At 39.5% G+C, this 23,842-nt stretch overlaps 1 protein-coding gene across 6 annotated transcripts in view; it reads left to right on the top strand.

Moving 5' to 3' along the window:
* Positions 1 to 23,842, top strand: part of rapgef6 (Rap guanine nucleotide exchange factor 6) — a 260,059-nt gene that overhangs the window by 115,513 nt on the left and 120,704 nt on the right. Inside the window, exon 1 of one of the 6 annotated variants that reach the window (XM_062970372.1) lies at positions 14,665 to 19,110. The exons of the other annotated variants lie outside the window; for them this stretch is intronic. Coding sequence (XP_062826442.1) covers positions 18,937 to 19,110 — 174 coding nt within the window. The 5' untranslated portion in view covers positions 14,665 to 18,936. Of the gene's footprint in view, positions 1 to 14,664; positions 19,111 to 23,842 lie in introns of those variants that run through there. 6 annotated transcript variants of the gene reach the window in all.

The raw sequence follows: 23,842 nt of genomic DNA, 5'->3' as shown, positions 1-23,842 counted from the left end.
GTTAGGCAAGTCAATGCATAGCTTAGTTAACAAAGTTTCTGTCAAAAAGCTCCTTTTAACGAAGTCTTTTTATGGGAGTCTAGTCCAACACCTTCTTTCTTGTTTTCCCTTAAGGTAGAAGTTGTCCATGACATCGAGAGGTTGGTATAAGGGGGATGGATAAACAGAGACATTCAGTATTGGGTTGTTACATGTCTGCACAAAACAATAGAATAAAGATGACTGGGGAAGAGTGGAAAATCTTTTTATGTCCCAACCTGAGGAAAAAAGTGTGGTGACAGTAGAGATGTTATAACAGCAACAGTTCTGCTCTACGTAGGTGATCCAACTGTATCTGTGTGTGCTTATATGTGAACAAAATATTTCACTTTATGCAAGACTTTAGGTGTTTCATTTTCACATGTGCATAGTTTTGAATAAAATCTTTGCAAAAATACATTGAACTATTTTTCCTTTTTGTGTACAAGAACTAGTCTCAGGTACCCAAGTGTCAAAGAAGTAAAACCCAGGAATACATCTACTTCATAAATCGAGGTATACCTGTATGTACATTTTGTAATTCCTGCCTTGCTCTCCTCAAGATGAATGACTTGGATTTTTCAAATAAACATTGAGGCATGAGAGTATTAGTTGTACACAGTGAAAAATATATTGAATAATTAAATGTGTGAAATAAATAATTACAAATACATTATTATAATAATGGGGTACTCAATATGCACCATTCCAGGTAGTGTCTTTTCAAGATAAACAGTTCTATGTTTTTCCCTTAAGATTTATTTTTTTCTTTGTGTACTCTGTGAATGCTCACTAATGGAGAAGGCTGCTCCTGTGCAGGTTCCAATGGAAAACTCTTCCAAGTTAAAGTTTGAATTTTGTGGGTAGCCACGCCCCTCTCCCCACACAGCATATAAGGCAGCCCTGGGCGTCCGCTCTCCAGTTCATTTTTTTCCGCCGCAAGGCTCACTTCGGATTCTTCGTTCTTGATGTCTACCACGCGCTTCAAGCGTTGCACTCAGTGTGCCGCTAGGATTCCGGACTCGGACGGCCACGCCAAATGCCTCCTCTGCCTTGGTGAGGCCCATGTTGTCGGTACTTGCTGCTTTTGCCTAGCTCTCACGGCTCAAGTGAGGAAAAACAGAGCGGCCAGACTTAGGGCGGCGCTCTATGAGAGGTCGCTTGCGCAGGACCCTACTCCTTCTACTTCCAGGGCGATGTCGGCGCCGGCCGCCAAGGCTTCTTCAGTCTCCTTTAGGGCCTCCAGGTCTTCTAAGGCAGCTAAGCCTTCTAAACCGCCGTGCACGGTGACTACGGCTATGGTGTTAACTCGGTCTGGTAGGGTGGGACCCTCCTCGATCTCGAGCTCCTTGGCCTCAGTGACTTCGGTTCACTCTCATGTGGAGTCTCTGCCCTCAACCTCGGCAACTTTTTCTCCTGACCTCAACTCCAGAACGGGGAAGACAAACGGCCTGCTTAGCCCGAGCGGCTCAAGCCTCGGCTTCCAAAGACTCTTGGCCTCCTGCTGCTCTTACTCTTGAGGTTATGCCTTCTCCAGAGACTGTACTTTCATCTCCTCGGTCTCCTCAAGGGGCTGAGGACGATGAGATCGATGTCGATCACCCAGAACCCATCCTTTCAGCTTCTGTCATCTCTCTGGGCCTCGACCTCTCGCCTTCTCACGATGCGACCCTCCCTCTCCGACAGATAATGTCAACACTTTCTCTGATCAAATGGTCAGAATGGCTGACGCTCTAGGGATGGAAATCAAGCAGACTTCTAAGGCTGTGACCGACCCTGTCTTCAAGATGGTCCAAGCCCAAGCTCCTCCGGCTACTCTCCTACCGTTCTTGCTGTATTTATTGGACGTTATCCAAGCTTCTTGGAAAACACCATCCTCAATACCGCCCACTTCGAAGAGGATTGAGGCCTGGTACCGTACCGACGACGACACTATGGAATGGCCCAAACACCATCCTGACCTTAACTCTATGGTTATCAAGGCTTCCCAGTCTTCCGGTCGTCAGTCCAATACTCCGGCCGACAGAGAGGGCAAAAGATTTGATGCTGTAGGTCGAAAGCTTTACTCTGGGGCCCTCCTACTTTGCAGGATGGCTACGTATGGGGGCTTGTATGGGTGGCTACCAGCAATCCTTTGGGGAAAAGCCCAGCCTTTCTTTGCGAAGCTCTCTGATGAAGATCGGTTGGTCCATAGCACGCTTCAGCAAGAAGCTGACTCCTTAGCCCATCATCAGATCTAGATGGCTAAACATACTGGTGACACTGCCGGCAAAATGATTGCCCATGCCGTTGCCATCCGTCGTCATTCCTGGCTGAGATCGTCTGGACTCTCCTCATCCTCTAGACAGGTCATTGAGGACCTACCTTTTGATGAGTTGGGACTCTTCAATGCTGGCACTGACGACAAACTCAAATCAAACCACGACTTTAAGATCTTGGCTTCGAAGTTTGGGGTCGAACAACCTCACGTCCAGTGCACTTGATGGTTTCCTCATCATTTCCCTCTTTTCACGCCTCAGCCCTTTCGACACCAGGCTTTCAGGCGTTTGAGCTGCTGGCGACAACAGACCTCCACTTACTCTAATGGAAGGAGCCTTCGTTGTTGCTATCACCTCGGCCCGTAGGCCTTCAGAGTTGGCGGCCCTCAGAGTGGACGAACCTTACCTTCGTTTTCACCATGACCGCACTGTCCTTCGTCCGGACATCACCTTTCTTCCTAATGTGGTCTCTGCTTTTCTCCTAAATCAGGACATTGTGCTCCCGGCCTTTTTCCCTAACCCTTCTTCTCCGCTTGGAGATTTCACCTCCTGGATGTAAGGAGGGCTCTTCTTTCCTATAGAGACCAAACTAGGGCAACGCGCATGACACTGAGACTCTTTGTCGCTTATGCCCCGGATAAACTGGGTAACCCAATCTCCTCCCAAAGACTTTCCCACTGGATCACGGAAGCCATCACGGAAGCCATTGAACTCACATACGCCCTCCTCCGTTGATCCGCCCGAGGTCGACAAGAGGCCTCTCTACCTCAACTGCCTTTCTCAGGGGCATCCCCCTTGATTCTATTTGCAAAGCAGCAATTTGGTCGAACCCCTTAACGTTTGTCTTTCACTATAGAACGGACTCTGTGGCCCAAAAGGACTCTGCTTTCGCCAGATCTGTTTTGTCCTCTTGCTTGGCCTAGGGGTCATTGTTTTTTCCCTTCAACAACAACAACAAAAAAAGAGAATAAAAAGAGAGAGACAGAGGGGGAGGAAGGCGATTGATGTCACACCAGACGTTATTGTTTGTATAACAAGTTTATTTCTCCTCCTCCTTCACAATGTTTATATAATTACATTATGTCAACGCTGCTCACTTTGTTCCTTCCCCTGCAGCGATTTATACTACTTGAGGTCTGTTACCCCTTGGTCCTATTTTAGGGACAAGCTACACCTTCTCTTCTCTCCTGTTGGAAATACTGTTGTTTTATTTGCACTTTCCCTAGCCTTCCTCAGCTGTCCGCTTGGTGGGGATACACTTTGACATTGTTGTGTCTTACATTATATGCTCTCGGTCTATGTTGACCTCATTTTTTGCATTGTGCCTTATTCCTGCTCTTTGCGTGTCCTAATAAATATGGAGTTTGGACATTCAACTCGTCTGCTTTGCTCTGTCCTGCCGTCCTGGACCTCAGTTTGCTAGTCTCCATTAGTGTGCATTCACAGAGTACATGAAGAAAAAGGTCAGGTTGCTTACCTGTAACCATGTTTCTTCGAGTGTACTCTGTGAATTCACACAAACCCGCCCTTCCATCCCCACTGGCAAACCTCTCCCTTTCTCGTTGCCTTTGCAGTGCAGGAACTGGAGAGCGGACGCCCAGGGCTACCTTATATGTCCTGCGGGGAGAGGGGCATAGCTACCGCCAAAATTCAAACTTTAGCTTGGAAGAGTTTTCCGTTGGAGCCTGCGCAGGCGCAGCCTTCTCCATTAGTGTGAATTCACAGAGTACACTCGAAGAAACATGGTTACAGGTAAGCAACCTGACCATCTGATCCATTACAGATAATAACCAACACAACCTGGTCTTCAGGTTCATCTGTTGTTCTTAATACTTATGCCCAGATTGAAGTGTATCTTCAGTTTAATTTTTTAAAATGACAGGCCTTCTTTATTGGAAGTTATAAAAATAAATGTTAGATGGGAAACTTTTTTCTTCCTGTTATAAATTATCAGGCATTCTGTCAAAGCCATACATTTTATGGAGCTTGTCTTTCTGTCTATTTTTGGCTATGCTGTGGTTCATTTCATTGTTTTGATTGTCTAGCTATTGTGCAATCCATATTTCTTTATGAGCAATGTGAACTAAAAGGACCTGTCTGTGATTGTCTACCTACGAATGTGATCAATACTTACTAATCATTTAGCTGCTTAAAAGCAAGTATACCAAGACTTCATATCAAGTACATAGTACTATATAACTAATTGAAACAAAGGATTTATTTGACTGAGGCCAAAGTATGTATCTAAACTGGCATATAGCCAGGTTCCTTGACTGTAATATTCATCCATTCTCAACACATAGTGTCTTTGTTTCTTAAAAATATCTTCTCTGGGCAAATTTCCAGACTGCTGTAGTCATTTTCTTGCATACCATGAATATATTAATCTCTGACAAAAATTTCATTTTTCCAAAGTGTTTTGCATCCCCCTTGCTAATCCTCTGCCTAACTGGAATTTTAAAAAAATTATCTGGGGAGTTTTTTAAAGCATAACTGCCAATATGGTAAAGAACATAGAGCTATATATGGCCACCAAAATAGGAATCATAAGCAAAATGAAGGCTGGTGAAAAAAAAATCATCCATGGATCTATTCTTGAGAAGATTCAAAATGTATACATTTACTTATGCATGGGTTACTGGCCCTAATATAATCATAGGAAAATAGAGTTGAAAGACACCACAAGTGCTATCCAGTCCAACTTCCTGCCATACAGGAAGACAGAATCAAAGCATCCCTGACAGATGGCCATCGAGCTTTCACTTAAAAACCTCCAGAGAAGGAGACTCCACTCCATGTTGCTTTGAGGTAATACATTCCACTGCCAAACAGTTCTTCCTAATGTTTAGGTGGAACCTTTTTTCCTGAAATTTGATTCCATTGCTCCATGTCCTAGTATTCAGTCATAGGAAACCCAATCCTCAATGTGACATTCTTTCGAATATTTAAACATGGCTATTATATTCCTGCTCAGTCTTCTTTTCTCCAAGCTAAACATACCAGCTCCCTCAGTCATTCCTCATAGGGCTTGGCTTCCAAATCTTTGATCATTTTGGTCCCTTTCGCTGTATGTAATTTTTTCACTTTCAACTTGATTGAGTACTGAGTGAAAAGTGAAAAGTGCAAATGTAATTTGCAATCAATAAAAATCCATAGTAACTTGAGCCTAAGTAGAAGGCATCATTTTTTTGTACTTATTTGGTGCAGTAAGGTGCAGATTTCCCTCTGGTTCTGTCCCCCTGAAATGCAGCATATTTTTCCAGAGAGAGGTGAGGAAGTCCTTGTGCTTGGGCATGGTGCATAACACAAACTTAATGTGATTGTTCTTTTTTTTTTTTTTAAGAAAGCACTAAGTAGATTTCAAAATAGCTGGACAAATTGAGCTTAAGAATAAAAAAAACCCCACCCACGTTTTGAAACAGATAACTGAACTTAAACTAAGCTACTTTACATTCTTCTATTTTCAGAGGGTGCTGGTTCTTTCAATTCGTTTTTATTAAATTTATTACTTTTCATTTTGGTTTGATTTAGAATGGCCTAAGTGACATTTTCAGCAGAAAGGCAGGGTATAAATGTAAGAAATAAAGAAAGCATGTCAGCTTGGATTTTGATTACCATGATCTGAACAATAATAATGAATCCTTCAAGATGATCATCGAGAACAAAAGGCAAATATCTATATGTTGAAGTATGGTTTTATCATTCTTGTTTAAGAAAATTACACTATCAAAAACAGAATTCTTTCAGGGAGTCCTTAAAAACATATGGATCTAACAATTTGACTTTCAGGCTTTGATTATGACCATTTTCAGTCTTGTGATTTTGGAAAAAATTGTTTGTTTATGGCAATGTTAGAGACTGTTAGAGACTTCAGATTCATGTAAGTTTAATCTTTTAAACAAAGACAGTGTTTCTGTTCTTATATCTGTTGAAGATTTACACACACATTCAACTGAGCGTGTATGCCTGGGTATATAGGTAATTATGTGGGTTTCAGGTGTGAATTCACTGTACTTATTATTATTATTATTATTATTATTATTATTATTATTATTACTATTTATTCATTTTTATCCCGCTTTTCTCCCATGGGTGGGATTCAAAGCAGTGTACATCATATAAAATTCATACAAATACATCTGACCACAAACATAATCAGTTAAAACATCATATCCCGATATAAAAAACCCAATTAACTTATCAAATAAAACAATTTAAAAACTTACAGCAAGCACCATTTAAAGATATCCTTAGCCTCTGACCACTGGAGTTATTTGTCAAGTATTATCAAAATATTTATCAGACTGACGGTGCCTATTACCACCACCAAAAAGGCCCTCTCATTCCCATCAAACGAGCTTGTAGGGCTTTGTAGGCTAAAGCCAACACCTTGAATTGCACCTGGAAACAAACCGGAAGCCAGTGTAGCTGCTTTAGGAGCGGAGTAGTTTTTTCTCTATATTCTGCTCCCGTGAGCAGTCTAGCAGCTGACTTTTGAACCAGTTGAAGTTTCTGAACATTCTTCAGGGGCAGCCCACGTAGAGCGCATTATAGTAATCTAGTCTGGATGTGACTAACGCGTGTACTATATGACCAGATTGGCGCATGAGTTTTAACTGTATGAAGGCTCTCCTGGCCACTGCCGACACCTGGGCCTCCAGGGTCAGCGCTGATTCCCTGCCTTCGAGGGGAGTATGACCCCATCAAGTACAGGTTGCAACCCAATACAGTGATCAGCCCTACAGCTGACCAGCAGTACTTCCGTCTTGTCTGGATACAATTCCAAGCTGTTCAACCTCATCCAGTCCATCACAGCTAACAGGCATCGGTTCAAGGTCAGGACGGCATCCTTGGCATCAGGTGGAAAAGAATAGCAGAGTTGGGCGTCATCTGCATACAGATCTCTCCCAGCAGATTTATTTAGATGTTAAATAACATGGAGGACAGAATTGAACCCTCTGGGACCACACAGGACAAAGGCCATGGGGTCAAGCAGGAGTCCCCCAGCACTGTCTTCTGAACCTGACTGTCTAGGAAGGATTCGAAGCACTGCAAAACAGTGCCTCCAAGTCCCATTTCCGCGAAGCAATCTAGAAGGATACCATTGTCGATGGTGTTGAATGCAACTGAGAGGTCTAAGAGATCCAGAAGGGACACACTCCCCCTATCTAGTTTTCTACATAGATCATCTACCAAGGAGACCAATGCGGTCTCAGTCCCATAGCCAGGCCTGAAACCAAACTTCAATGGATCAAGATAATCCTCGTCGTCCAGGAATCCCTCGTTCCAAAACCTTGCCCAGGAAGGGAAGATTTGACACTGGCCTGAAGTTGTTCATGTCTGAGTGGTCAAGTGATGGCTTTTTTAAAATGAGCCTTACTATTGCCTCTTTTAGGCTAGTTTGAATTACATCTTGGGCCAATGAGGCGTTAACCACCATTTTGACCCACTCGGCCAGTTCCCCTTTGGCAAGTTTTATCAGCCATGAAGGGCAAGGGTCTAGGATACACACGACTTTATCCACAAATTCCTCACAATGAGCCACTGAGAGGTCAGAGATCATCCCACTTGGTGACGAGTGCAGAAAACCCTGGACCACTCGGAACAGCTCGGACAAGCGGTTCTTTGCGGATGCAGTGTTGGCAGTTATGTGAATTCTTTTTTGTTGCTTCCATTGTCACGGAAAAGGCTTTTAAATAAGCTCTATCCCATGCTAGGTCGGACTCACTTTGAGTCTGGTGCCAATGATGCTCTAGTCTTCGTCTCTTCTGCTTCATCGCTGCCAGCTCCTCGTTACACCAAGGGGCTGGTTTGGCTCTGAGAGAAGAGAGGGGGTGTTCAGGAGCGATTGTGTCAACTGCCCTGGTCATTTCTCCATTCCAGAGATACCAGGGCTTTGACAAAATCAACTATCTCTGTGGCAGGACAATCCCCAAGAGCCATCAGGAACCTATCAGGTTCCATAAGCCTCCTGGGGCGGACATAGGCTATGAGCCTATGTAAATACCCGTATTTACGTGAGTCTAATGTGCCATTGAATCTAATGTACACTTTAATTTTTAACACCCCAAAACCAAAGAGTATTTGCTGACGAATATAATGCGCAGCAGCAAAAGGTGCACTCTTTGTAATTTGGACAAAAAGGTGCACATTGCAGTTGATGCCTGCTTAGAATTCCTTATTTAAAACCAATTGTGTTAGAACACAAAAAAACTTTTAGCAAAGAAAGCTTGGGGTACATCTGTGCTGCAGCATGAACCCACTTTATCTGCCTTGGTTCAATGCTATGGGGTCATGGGGGCTATAGTTTTACAAGGCCTTGAGCCTTCTCTGCCAAAGAGTGTAGATGCCCCATCAAATTACAAATCCCAGGATTAAATAGCATTGGGTTATGACAATTAAATTACAGATGACATACCTCAAATAGAAGCTTCAGGTGCTCCTGAAGCAGTTTCCCCTATGGCTTTGGTTCAGCACTAAGATTATCCTATTATGCGAATCTAATGCGCACCCCAATTTTAGCAAGGTAATTTAGCAAAGAAAGGTGAGCATTAGATTCGGGTAAATACAGTATTCCTGGATATATTCATTATGTTCCAGGAAATCAATTAGAGATTATTATTATTATTATTATTATTATTATTATTATTATTATTATTACTGTATTATTATTATTGTTGTTGTTGTGATATTTATTTATATCCTTCTTTATCTCTCCTGAAGGAGACTCAAAGCAGCTTAACATAAAAGCATTAGCACACAATTTAAAATATACAAATATACAAACATTAATACAGAATTAAATATAAACAGCGTTTTTAAAAATTCACAATTAAAAACCATTCACACATATTCAACTATTTGGCATGAAAGGTTAAAAGATCAAGTATTTACTGTGTCTTTCAAACACTTATTGGTAGGCAAATTCCCCAAATAACATATAGGAAGTATAGTTTTATACTGTGGATAAAGCAACATGAGCATTGTGTAAGTGGCTTGAGCGTTTGACAATTACTTTGGATATCAGAGTGTGGATACCCGTTTGGCTATGGAAGCCCACTGGGCGACTGACCTTAGGTACTCCTGCTTACATTGGAGTTGTTTTAACTGTAAATGACTTGAAGTCATACAACAACAGTAGAAGAGCACTTCCAGCATTTGTAAAGACACTATATGTTGACTTGCAAGGGATCCTGCACGTTTAACAAATGTATCATAAGTGTGGAATCTAGTACTGCATCTTTGTGTTTGGAAAATCTTCCTCTTTTGAAGTTCTCTTATGAAAATCTTTCTGCCAGCATATGACCTACTTCTGCAAGAAAGATCAGAAAGGCTTATAATTTTTGATTCAAAACCTAGTTAATTAAATAATAATTAGAGGAGAATCAATTTTAATTAGAAGTAGCAGTTTAAAAATACACACCAGTCTATCTCTTACTGAAATCAGTATGACCTATTTATGGCATATAGATTATATTTGAAGGGCCTAAATACGCTAAAGCCACAAAAATCCATCTGATCCTGAAAGCTGAGCAAGGTTAGGTCTGGATAGTACTTGAATCAGGACTTTCTAAGACATATCAAAAGCTATATTTCAGAGCAAGGAACTGGAAAAGTAGGAATTTATCTTCCCAAATAGAAATCTTTCAGACTTGTTCCTATTCTAAATATATTTTGCGTATGTAGGTAGCGTCCTCAAGTTGCCTGCTGACTTATGGTAACTGCATGCATTTCACATTGTTTTCTTAGGCAAGAAATACTGGTTCCCAAGAATCTATCCTGTTCCTTCTTTTATTCTGCTCCCCAAATTATGTATATTTTTCCAGTGCAGCAAAAATGAAACAGTAAATGGTGAATTTGAATTGTACCATTAGCTTAATCAGCCTAATATCACCATGCAGTTATAACCTGTGCTTTTACAGCCGGGCTGTGGCGCAGGCTGTTGAGCAGCTGCAATAAATCACTCTGACCATGAGGTGATGAGTTCGAGGCCAGCCCGTGGCGGGGTGAGCACCCGTCAATTAAAAATAAAAAATAGCCCCTGCTCGTTGCTGACCTGGCAACCCGAAAGATAGTTGCATCTATCAAGTAGGAAATAAGGTACCACTTATAAAAAAAAGTGGGGAGGCAAGTTTAACTAATTTATGACCTGGAATGAGTAAGTGCCGTCAGAGTGGATGATGAAGCAGCTGCTCCCCCCTGTGGCCAGAATCGAACATGCCCTCAGAAGAAGGTTAAATTGCCTCTGTGTCTGTCTGTCTCGGTCTCTGATGTGTTTACGGGCATTGAATGTTTGCCCTATGTGTGTATAATGTGATCCGCCCTGAGTCCCCTTCGGGGTGAGAAGGGCGGAATATAAATACTTTAAATAATAATAATAATAATAATAATAATAATAATAATACATGAAGCATAAGTAAACTAGTATATCTCTAGTGAAGCATAATGCTTTGGTTTGAGATGTTTTCACTTACACCCTTGTTTCCTGTTTTCATATTCCAACGGAAACATCCGAGACAGAATACTAGGAAAGGATAAGAAAGAATCTTGACTGAAATCCTTGGGACCTGTGGCCAACGCTGATAAGTCAGCCTCCTATGTTCTTTAATATAGATTTCCTTGAAACTGCCCTTCATAGTTTTTTCCAATGAAAGTTTTATTGTCAGCATTAAATTAAGTGATTTTTCACAATGAGGAAAATAACTTAGTACACAACTAAACATAAGACTGTTGGTACAAAGGATGTGTTGTTTTTAAGTTAATAATCAGTAAGTCAAAAAATCAAATTCAACTGTTTTTATATTACAGAGGGAAAATAACTATTGAATTGCTGTTTCAGTTAATACCTGTACGAAAGCATTCCAAAATGAAACTCAGATATACCTTCTTGAATTATATTCTTATCCCTGTCTCTTTAGTTTGAAAAAGAAATAAACTTTAATACATATACAAAGTTACATGTGAATAATCTTTTTATTAAAATTGAATGGCACATTGACATTATTGCTTGGAGAATAACATTTGCTATGCAGTTTGACAAATGCTCTATTATTAGAAGCCTTTGTAGTGACATATTTTCTTGATGCAAACATAGTGTAGGTGGACACAATCCACTTAATACAGCTTCGTAAGGATGCATCTAAAAGCACTGACTGAACTATATGTTACTTAAACTATGCAGAAACTGCTTCAATCTGCCTCTGTACGTGTTTGCACATCATCATTGATATAATATAGTATATGTAGCATTCGTTTAAATCACTAAAATATATCAGCTGCAGTTCAGATTGACCTGCCCGAGATTCACCCCATTAGCACCACACTGCAATATACCTCACAAGTTTTGAAATATTGTGCTAAAGCCTTAGAAAAAGACAATAATGTTTGTTAAAGTAGAAGGCAGTACAAAAAGAGGAAGACCATATTACAAGTGGATAGATTTAAGTTAAGGAAGCAGTGGCGTTTGGTTTTCAGGAACTAAGTACACCACTACACATTAAAGTCTACCTGATAACAAGTAAAAGCAACATTGTTGTAATATTGTAAGCCAATATATCGGTTTTCCATATCAGATGGATTCTTTCATGACAGATATCTTCAGAAATAGGTAGAGTTCATTCATGGTTCATTGTCAGATGAAGAGACCGTTTGATGCGTCATCTTTTAGTTGCATGATGTGCCATCTTAACAGTTGCATAGTGAAGCCATCACAAAGAGGCAATTGGGAATGATCACCTGTGCACGACAGAAGTAATGTACGATGCTCCAAAAAGTAGTCATTTTTAACTGTAGTTTTAATTGAATTTTAATCGTTTATTTTAATGTTATGCTTCAGGACACAAATATTTAATTGTTTTTATTTTGGTATATTCATATTTATATGCATTTGCTTTTTAAAATTGGTATTGTGTCATGTTTGCTATTTGCTGCCTTGAGTCTCTTTGGTGGGAGAAACAAAGTAAATCAATTTAAAAAGGTCCTTTGCCTCAAAACATTGATAAATAGGGACTGATGCTGTAAAAGAGATACATTGGTATGTTTCTCTATATTCTAATGTGACTTGCAAATATACAGGGAGGGCCAAAAGTCACAAAATAACTCCTTCATTTTCTGTTTTTAAGTTAGAATACCATATGATTGTATATGGTATATTTTTTGAAAAAAGAAAAACCATTATATTACATTACATTATGTGTAAAATCTTTCATTTCCCTCCATCCTGTACTAACAACCTTTGCTCCACCCTCTCATGACAAGGAGAAAAGACACTGCAGTGCATAATATTCTCCTCCTTAACTTTCTGTTAAGGCGGCCTTTCCATGTTGGAATTAATATTTTAATTTAATGTAAATTAAATTATTGACTATGTTTCAAGGAGGCCCTAAATAAAGCCAGGCATTTTGTCATTGCAAGCTTACACCGAGATATCTTTTTTTGTTCATCATATTGCACATGGGCAGAGTTAACATGTGAATAAGACATGTTTGAACCAGCAATGAATGCAACTCATATAAATTTGAGATTAGTTTTGTAAAAATATAAATGTCAGATGCTCTAAATGAGAAATGACCTTTTCATGTATAGCACATTATCTGAAGAAGAAAAGCAGCTACAGAGCTTTCAAGGAAATTGAATCTGTGGTGCCTTTTATTGTTCCTTCTGTATCGCTGATTCTAAATTTAGAAGCTTACATCATTTTAGTCCTAGTGACAGCCTCTCTCTTACACTCCCCTCCCATCTTCTTCCCCTCCCCTTCTCTCCTTCCTCTTTTGCCTCCCTTAGGATGGCTTATGTATTATACAGCTCTTGAATCTTGCTGGTTTTTTTGGTAGGATTTTTCTACAGCATAGTAGTATGCTTCTCTGAAAACTATTGTATATTGACTGTTTAGTGTCAGAAAGTAATGTTATTGTGAAGAATGAAATGGGGGTCATTCATAAGAATTGTCACTACTTTCACTGTACAAAGATTCAAGAATAGCATTTCATTTTTTAAAAACTCAGGATGTGCTTATCTAATCTTATTTGGGACTTATTTTTTAAAGTGTGTGTGTGTGTGTGTGTGAACAAAATCACAAAACTTAGTGCAGCATAGAGGGCAGTCAGATGCTGCCCTTTTTTTCAATATAAATTTTGATACATTTGAAGCACTTAGGTATACTCTTGGTAGCCTATTTTCTTACTAAAATGTTTGATGTTCTGCTTGCCAAGCTATAAATGTATTTAATCGTGCTTTGTAATGTGACACAATGTCTGTCAACTACTGAGCATTTTTCAAGTTTTCAGCTCCTATTTGAACCCTTTATTGAGTGTTTATTGAAGCCATCCTACTACATACAGTGCAATATAAGTAACCTGCTGGCTGATACTTTGGCACTTTACCTAGTAGTTGCTTTTCCATATGTTGTACCTTGGGGAATTTATCTGTTGTCATCTTTAGTGCATTAATGAGTGACAAGTTGCATTTCCTGAACTACATTGAAAAGGAAAATAGCTTGACCAGAAGTCCTATGATGTTAGTAATGTATGCCATGTCAATCATTTTTCATAATCCATCTATCTATCTATCTATTTATCTAAGGTAAAGGTAAAGGTTTCCTCTGACGTTAAGTCCAGTTGTGTCCGACTCTGGGGGTTGGTGCTCATCTCCATTTCTAAGCCGAAGAGCCGGAGTTGTCCATAGACACCTCCAAGGTCATGTGGCCGGCATGACTGCATGGAACGCCGTTACCTTCCCGCCGGAGTGGTACCTATTGATCTACTCACATTTGCATGTTTTCGAACTGCTAGGTTGGCAGAAGCTGGAGCTAACAGCAGGCGCTCACTCCGCTCTCTGGGTTTGAACCTGGGACCTTTCGGTCTGCAAGTTCAGCAGCTCAGCGCTTTAACACACTGAGCCACCGGAGGCTCTATCTATCTATCTATATCTATCTATCTATCTATCTATCTATCTATCTATCTATCTATCTATCTATCTATCTATAAATGTAATATGACCCTTTATTATGGAGTAAACAGCAAAACCACTAAACCCAATCACACCAAATTTGGCCACAAAAGACATAGCCATCCAGTCTATGGCTTTCAATCAAAAAATTCTAGAAAAATAAAGCCCAAATTAGAGGAAGAGGAAGAACTGTTTTTTCCCCTTGCTACCAGTTAGAAGGGTATGCCCTGCCCACTTCATCTGCTAGCAACCTCCACGGCCAAGAGACAGCCAGGGTTCAGTTAGGCCTCTCCCACACTGTCTATAAAATACAGATGATCTGATTTGAACTGAGTTATATGGCAGTGTAGACTCAAGGCACTTCCACACAGCTATATAACCCTGAATGCCAAGGCAGGATAATCCACAGTATCTGATTTGAACTGGATTATCTTGAGTCCACACTGCCATATAATCCAGTTCAGTGTGGATTTTATACAGTTGTGTAGAAGGGGCCTCAGATAATCCAGTTCTAATCAGATAATATAAGATTATAAATATAATATATAATATTTACTGTGGTATAATATAATATAATCTCTAAGATCATGACAGTAAATAAAGAGCAAAACTCTGAAAACAGGGGAATTCTAGAAAGGAAACAACCAGGGCCAGCTAACACCTCTTAACAAAGGATTCCTCCAGACAGGAAGCAGGCAGGCTTTGAAGCTGCAAGGCCATTAAATGTTAATCAAGGTTAATTGCAGCATTCATACTTGCTGCACCGAGACTATTAATTACTATTCAACCTGGCCAACCAAGAATTCCACAAGGTAGAAAGCGGCCAAGCTTGCAAGCAGCAAGGCTATTCAGTGCTGTTCAACCTGGCCAACCAAGATTTCCCCTAGATAGAAAACCCCCAGGCTTTGAAGCCATGAGGCTATTCCATCCCATTCAACCTGGCCAATGAAGGATGGCCCTGTGTAGAAAGCAGCCAGGCTTTGAAGCAGCAAGGCTATTCAGTGCTGTTCAACCTGACCCCAACCAAGATTTCCCCTAGATAGAAAACCCTCAGGTTTTGAAGCCATGAGGCTATTCTGTCTCATTCAACCTGCCCAAGGAAGGATGCCCCTATATAGAAAGCGGCCAGGCTTTGAAGCAGCGAGGCTATTCAGTGCAATTCAAATTGGCCAAAAAATTCCCCTAGAACACAGGTACCCAGGCTTTCAAGCAGCAAGCCTATTCCATTGTATTCCAGCTCACCAAACAAGGATTCGCCGGCCGGGCTTTGGGGTTGCAAGGCTATTCACTGCTATTCCACCTGGTCAACAAATGATTCCCATAAGCCGCAGCAACACGTGGCCGGGCACAAGTAGTTATTGTAGAAATGTACATTTCAACAGGATTATTATTTAGTCCTGTTCAAAATTAATGCAGAAAAAATCCCTCTTGCTTGATTCCTATCACCCTGTTCCTTTCCCTTCTTACTTAGATATGTAAATAGGTTATTTCAAAAACATGTTAAATAAAAGAAAAATTGTGATTTCATTTATAATCTTTTTGTTAAAATGGTTTATGGTTTCACCTTGGTATAATCCTTAACTCCATATTGAATTTAAAATCATGCTTTGGTTATTGTCGTGCTGAAATATGTTTTAGTCTTCTTCAGACAAGTCTGCAACAAATAATTTATTGCAAAACTTATGTCACAATATCATTAAGAAACATCATTATAAAAAGATGCCAGGCCAGCATAGAATTAGGTCAATTTTCTCCTTTACACATAGCTGTTAGGCTGGCACGATTTCATGTAGGGTCTTGGATACATTTCTCTAGGGAGCTGCTGTAGCTGCAGTCTGATTTGTAAGAAAAGGAAAGAAAATGATGTCATCTTCATTTAAAGGGGAACCTTGAAGGAAGTAGAATATTTCTTCCTAATACTTAGCTTGTGTCTACAGTAGTTATGAAATATTGCTTATGTGCCGAAGATTTTGGAGTATGGAATTTCATGCACATTCCATCTATTTTAAAAGGCTAATGTAAGATTAATGTATCTCTAGCTTACTTGAACAACAGAATGTGTTTGCTAGCATTCAGACAAAGGAAGAAGCTTAATTTAACTTACTATTAAATATAAGTCTTATTCATACTAAACAGGCTAGATCACATGAAGATATCTTTGTTGGAAACAGTTCTCTGCTTAGAGTTTATGCTCATGTACTTTAGAGAAGCATTACACCAATCGTTTAAATCATGTAGCTACAGTAGTGGAACTTGCCTCCTTTGGGAGAACAAACGTATTAAATCAGGTTTGAACACTGAATGTTTCCCCACTTTCTTAAGCAATGCTCAAGATTAATAGAATAAGCTATAAAATGGAAATATTACAGACATACGTATGTCATTCTATCATTTTAATCAATTGGTTTTGTCCTATAATATTCTTCCATTCATACAGCAGAGCCTTTTTTGAGTGAAAGGGAGCACATTTTTCAGCAACCAACTCTCTGCTATAGTGTTCTTGAGGGTTTTCTGATACTTCGGATCATAGTTTCAGAATGTTAAGACAGAGAATAGGAAACAAAAAAAATCACCACTGAAACCACTGGGTTCCTTATAAGTGGGACCCCAACTTTGCACTATTGAACTCTTCTCGATGACAATAGGACTTCACACCTATTGCTCTATGGAGCATTTCTTGAAAGTAACTGGTGGGAGCAGTTAGAGTTAGGAATAGGGGAACTGCAGGGAGAAAGAAAACTCCTGGTTCTCTTGATAGACACTGTACTATCAGTGGAAGAATACAGTTGACATTGATTATGGATCTTTCTACATCTGTTGTTTATTGCATCAGTAGTCCCATTAGTACTGATAATTTCTCCTTTCAGCCAATCATGTTTAACCATGGAGTGATTTACTTTGGTTATAAAAAACAATGTCAGTCCACATTTTCTGTATACAATTAGATAAATGCAAGATTTTGGGCATGATTTTCCCTGATTTAGTGTTTTTCACTCGAGGTTCTGTTTGACAGGTGCATGTATGCCACAATGCATAGACAACAGCTCTTAGAAAAATAATTTAGATCTTTTTCCTTATTGATACTGAGGAAAATTTAACAGAAAAGACTTCATCTCTAATTGGGCAGTCAATGAGGTAGAGTTAGATATCATATTTCAACCAGGAATATTGAGAGCCAATTGTTCCTGAAAAGAAGAAACTGCTCTTTTTTGAGACCATGTTGAAGGTTTTCCCCTTGACCTTAATGTGAGCTGTACAGAAATTCCGCATCATCCCTTCACCCATCCATCTTTGATTTTGCCATTTAAAGAGGCACACCTCTGAATCCGGATTTTTTATATAGAACACAGATAATATGTTTCCTTGTTTATTGCTAATATTCAAAGTTTCAAAGTCTTGTTAACTTCTGTAATGCAGAATGTGTGTGCAACACCATGTTTGCATTGTGCTTTGATGTGATATGATTTTACAAACTAACAATTTAAAATTCCTGGCTTTTTTTTTTCAAGGGGTATATATTTTGCTGAGAAGTTTATAGTCTATTGAATGAACATGTTGTAAAAGGCTTTATACATGCAGAATCTGTGGAGGGATCATGAAGAACCTGTGTTAATTGCAGTGACAGAAGATATGCTTTGTTCATAATTCTCCTTAAAAACATGTGAACAGACACACAGATTTCAAGAGTAGGTGGTAAAACAACCCACCCAAAGGAATTGTGTGTAATGTCAGATCAGCGGAGCAATATGAAATGCATCATAGAGTATGTTTTGCTGAATTGTTGTTGTAAAGAGGTGTGTTTATACTAGGTCAATAAAGATGCTCTGGCTGCATCTGCAGATACAGTAGCCAATTGATCTAATGCAGTTTCTAAAGGCTTTCTATACAGGTGATGTCATCCTTTTAGCTCCATTCCCCTCCCACTCTCTCTCCTCCTTATTAGATATTTCATCTTGCTGCGGAGCATCCAATCGATGAGAGCTTCTCCTGAGGGAGCTGCTGAGAAACGAGCAAAGATAGTAGGAATTAGGACTCGAACATTCAGTCTTGCTGTGGGTGTTGCATTTTGCAATGCATTAGAAATGTTTTAATTGGTACATTTTGGGTTTGGTTTAATTCTTGTATCTGGCTGATGCTTTAGAATTCTAAGCTACACTGCAGCATTTTAAAGTCTGCATTGGGGGTGGGAGAATGATTTTGATTGCAGAGGATTTGAGCAGTTCTGTAGTGCAAACCTCTTAAGTGTGTGCGTGTGTGTGCTAGCATGCATATTTTTCTTGAAGATTCTGGCTCTGCATACGTTCAGTCTTGCAGTCATAGCATGCAGGAGTATAAATGTGAAACTTTGATATGAAGGATTCCTCAGTCTACTTAAGAAGAATCTTTACAACTAATTACAAAGATGTGGAAAAGGGGACCTGAAAATTAGCCAGCTTTAACAGTGCCTTTAAGTTGGAAAATTCTTAATAGGAATTCAGCACCTACCTTCTAATGGACTGTTTAATCCATTTTTAGTCTCATCTTGATTTTTTTTTTCTAACTGCATATTCTGCTTGGGAAATCCTATTGACATTCGTATTTCCGTAAGAAGCACCACTGCATTTTTTAATGTATGCTGTTATGTGCTTGTAAAAATTGGACTTTTTTGCAACACTGAAAGCTGCTGGAGGAACTATAGTTGTCATTACTGTGAAAATAAAGTCTGCATAATTTTATGCCTGAAGATCAATTTCTTTGGCTTATGCTTTGTAAGGAGAATCTTTTCAGGATCTTACTTAATTTATTGTCTGTGGCTTCTGCTTGCAAGTGGAAACTTTCCTCTTCAACCCAGGAAATGGCTTTTCTTGTTCGCTGTTACGCCAACTGTCTGCAACCATGGGCCTCTAAAGTAAGTAAGAATTTAAAGTATTAGGTTTTCTGTAAAATATGAAAATATATATTGTTTAAAAACTTTTCTGAAATATATTTCCTGTTAGTTTGCTTCTAGTTTTCAGAGTATCTTACTTTATATTTGTAATCTCATGATGATTCATTATGTGCAAGAGAAACACAGTGTGCATCAATTTTTGAAGTCTTTGGCTAACTGAATAGTTTCTGTTGAAGCAGAAAATTGTAATGATGGTTTTCTCCTTTTTCGATGTTAGTAAAAATTGATAATAGCTTGAAGAAAGCATCTTTGATCAATTAGAAATATTACAGTATAAGAAGCAGTTCTCTGTAAATAAGATACTCTTTTCCTTTTCCTTAAATGGTACCTTCATATCAGGTATCATTTAATTCTTAACTAATTGCTGGTGTTTTCTGGTTGTGAGGGGCTGCAGTTAAGCCATTGCTTATAGGTTAAAGATCTGTACAGTTCCAAGTTAGATGGTATATGTAGTATTCTGCTTCTAGTAACAGGGCAAGCACAGCCATATAGTAATATAACAAATGTTCACTTAAAACCTGGTGGCAATTTTGGATGCTCATTATGGGTTATATACCATCCTTTTGAATGTTCAGCAAAAAGTAAATACGTCATTTCAGAAGCTGTCCACCTGCTCTACCAAGTTGTCCTGCTTTTAGCCTTCTCCACTACCCTGTTCCTGTCTCCCCCTGCTGATCTTCCCCTAATTCAATGCCTGCCAGACCACTGCAGTTCCTTTACTAGAAAAGGCAGCTGCCATGATCAACCAACACATGTATGTGTTTATGCTCTTTCCCTCCCTTCGAAGTAATAGAATTGCTGTATTTCTCTTTCTCAGGAAATCATATAGCATCAAGACAGCTGTTAGTCCTTTTTTTCATGGCGCTTGCCTAGGAAAGCAATACCCATTCTGTTCACTGGGATTAAACATCAGGTGGCCCTGTAACACTAGAAGCCTTGAGTGCTTACACTGTGCTCTTGTTTCCTTGCTAAGTGTGGTACTCTGTATCATTATAATAGCTATAGCTATATCTGTACTTGGCTTACAGTCTAGGCCTAGTTCCTCAGATTCAGATTTGTATAGATGAACACTTTTGGGGACGTGCTAAGATGCCCTGATGCTCTCCAATTTTTTTGTTTTGTTTCTACATTCCTTTTTACACTCCCCATTGGCTTATATGACTTTATATTTAAATAAGAATAGTAGTTTCTTTGGCACATTTTTTTAAAGGGAGGTGGTTGTTCTCATTAAATATGTTGCTGAATGTTCCTCCACAAATATTTGGTTATGTGGTGACATCAAGAAGCCAAATCAGATTTTTTTTTTTGGGGGGGGGGGGGGGGTAAACATTCTTGCTCTAATTTGTAGTTTCACATTATCATAATGGTAAACATACTCTTCTGGATGGTAAAAGGTTTTTGTGAAATCTCGCAAATATGTCTTAGGTTTCATTCAGTGCTATATATCAGGTACCTTAATCCAATAAATCTATCCTACTGTTTTTGGCTGGGACCAAAAGTTTGTTTTAGTAAATATTGTAAATTAGTTGCTGCAACATATAACATTTGTATAATTCTTATGATCTGTTTTCTGTATATCTCTGAGTTTTAGAAGCTTTGTCAAGATTGTTTAAGATTGGATTTCATCCATAGTAAGTTTCCTTTGAAAGATTAGCTTTAAAGTTGAATTAATATAGACAACTGTGTGGTAAATATATTTAAACAATTTTCCCTGTTTTACATCAGAAACAAATTATGAAGTAAAATATTTGACCACTAAAGTTTGGTTTTATAAACAGTACAATGTTTTGACTTCTTCACAGTAGCGAAACCACTGAATTGGATGTCGACTTGATCATCCTTAGGATAGAGATGTTGAAATTAAAGTGATTTAAATTACTGGTTTTTTTATAACCTCCTATGTGAAATATTGCAACTGGTTTTGTGTGGGACATTCTTTTGAAAATTGTCTGGAAATTTCATTTAAATCAGAACAATGTAACTAAGACCATTGATGATGACTATATGGACAATATGCGCTATCACCTTGTCATGGTGAGGGGGCTTGTATGTTCCAATGAACCTGCGGGTTAACCACCGGAGTCATGACTCCCAGGAGGGGCTGCGGGGGAGGTTCCAGACCAAGCACAATCCAAAGATCTGAAGACCTCAACGGCGGATCAGGTGGAGAATGACATGGTATATGTTACAACACCTGTGAAGGCAGAAAAAGGCTGCAACAGATTGGGAAACCACCATCGTCGTTTCAGCCATGCCACTGGTTGGGACCCCACTCTGTGAAGACTGTTGTTCGCCTGTGCACCGACCTCCAAACATTAAACTCACGCACAGGCGTCTTCTAAGAAAAATAAAAACCACTGCCAAGACACTACACTTGGAGGGCCATCATCCTAGGGCTACAAGGGATCACCTAAGATAAGATGTGTCCATATTATTATTACCACTAGTTTGCAATCTATTACCGACTGCCAGTTTCTAGCCCAATTCTATATGATGGCTGTAAACATTTAAAACTCTAGTCCAGGGATCCCCCAAATTTTTAAGCCGAGGGCCGGTTCACGGTCTCTCAGATTGTTGGGGATCTGGACTATGATTGGAAAAAAATTGAACAAATTAATATGCACACTGCACATTTCTTGTTTGTAGTGCAAAAAAAATGAAAGAACAATACAATACTTAAAATGTAGAACAATTTTAACAAACATAAATTTAGCAATATTTCATTGTGAAGTATGGGATTGCTTTTGGCTGATGAGATAGTCAAGTTAATTAGAATTGTTGTGGTGGTGTGCTTTCAAGTCATTTCAGACTGAGAGTGACAATATCACAGAGTTTTCTGGTCAGGATTTGTTCAAAGGGGAGTTCCCTTTGTCTTCATCTGAGGCTGAGAGAATGTGATGGCTAAAGATACCCAATGGGTTCAGAGCACAGTTTGAGGTTTAAACCACTAGGCCACGGTTTCTGAATTCCTTTCCTCTCTGTTGCCAATCTACCTATCTACCTACCCACCTTTCTTTTTGTTTGTTTCTTTTCTTCCTTCCCTCTGTTTCCTAGCTACCTATCGTTATTCCTTTTCACCCACTCTTTTCCCTAAATACCTACCTACCTAGCTTTCTTCCTTCTTTCCTTCTTTTCCATCCCTCTTTTTTTCTTCCTTTCTTTTCTCTTCCTCCCTCCATCCTCCCTCCTTTCCTTCCCCCTCCCTTTTTTCTTTTCACCATCTCTCCTTGCTTCCTTTTCTCCTTCCTTCCTTCCTTCCTTCCTTCCTTCCTTCCTTCCTTCCTTCCTTCCTTCCTTCCTTTTCTCCTCCCTTCCTTACTTTTTTCCATCTCTCCCTCCTTCTCTCATTTTTCTTTCTCTCCTCCCTCCTTTTCCCTTTTCCTAGCAGGGGTGTCTTTGTGAGGTTATGTGGGCAGCAGTTTGCGTGCTGGGAGGCGTGGTTTGAGCACCGGTGGGGTGGCATGTTTGGTGGGGGGTGTGGTTTGCATGGAGGGGGGCAGCATGTGCTGGGAGGGGGAGGACCTTGGCAGGCCAAGGTCTTAATCTGGGGACCTCTGCTCTAATTGCTTTCCTACCTGCCTATGTAGCTCCTCAAATGAGGCCCTTCTGAAGTTGTCCCACGAAAAAGTTAAGATAGGTGATTGCAAGATGAAAGGACCTATTCAGTGGTTGCACTTTATCTGTAGATCACCCTTCCCAGTGAGGCTATGTGTGCCCACATGATGGTCTTTTGGTGCCATGCCTTTTTTCCCTTGCAAACATTTTAAGAACATGATGGAGCCTCAACGCTGCTTTCTCTTATGTTAATTGTGTTTTATACAGATTTTTTTATTTTACAATGTTATTATTTTATTTTACTGGTTGTTTTGTTTTAAAGGATTGTTGTTTTTATGTATGTTGGACTTTCTGTCCCATATGTAAGCCATCCCGAGGCCCTTTGGAGAGGTGGTGGTGGTGGTGGTGGTGGTGGTGGTGGTGGGGATATAAAAATAAAGTTATTATGATTATAACCAGTTGCAGTGATTTTAGATACGTTTTTAATACTTTTCTCATCTATCTATTTTAGTGTTGGTACTTTGATTTTTCATTCTGCAGTGTTTTTATTTTTTGTTGTTCCATTTATTTTTATGTTTCTATTACTACCTTTTGGTTTTCCTTTCAATATTTTTGATGGATTCTATACTGCCTGAATAATTTGGGATATTGTGTGTTTTAAAAGTGAAATAAATAAGTCTCAGCTGAAACAAGTACTCTTTCCCTTGTTCCTTGGGCCCGTGTGCTTACTTCTTCTGCTTCCCAGTTTAAGTTTGAACAAACCATAAATTCCCATCATGACCAAAATGAGTAAAGTACAGGGTTGTTGTATGTTTTCCGGGCTGTAAAGTACAATTTGCACCCAAACCACAATGAGAAATCCTTAGGGAAAATAGGGTAGGTTTCTTTCACCTAAAGCTGAATTTGTTTTGCCTCTCCTTTGATATCAGTAGTTATTTGGAGGCTATAGTTTAGAAAGGTTCGCCTTAGAAAAAAAATTAAGTGGAGAAAGGATTTTAAATGGAGAAATACAGCCTGGGTTGTGGATAATAGTCATGGAAATAATCTTGTCTCTGTAGAGATAAGTAGGCAGCAGAGTGAAGGGAATGAGCAGTCCTGGAGACTCAGTTGAACACCTTATATATTCTTCCAAAAGGAG

The sequence above is a fragment of the Anolis carolinensis genome, chromosome 2 (genome assembly GCF_035594765.1).
Source record: "Anolis carolinensis isolate JA03-04 chromosome 2, rAnoCar3.1.pri, whole genome shotgun sequence".
Taxonomy (NCBI): domain Eukaryota; kingdom Metazoa; phylum Chordata; class Lepidosauria; order Squamata; family Dactyloidae; genus Anolis; species Anolis carolinensis.
The sequence above is the reverse complement of the archived record's forward strand: the minus strand, read 5'-3'. Positions and strand labels throughout refer to the sequence as shown.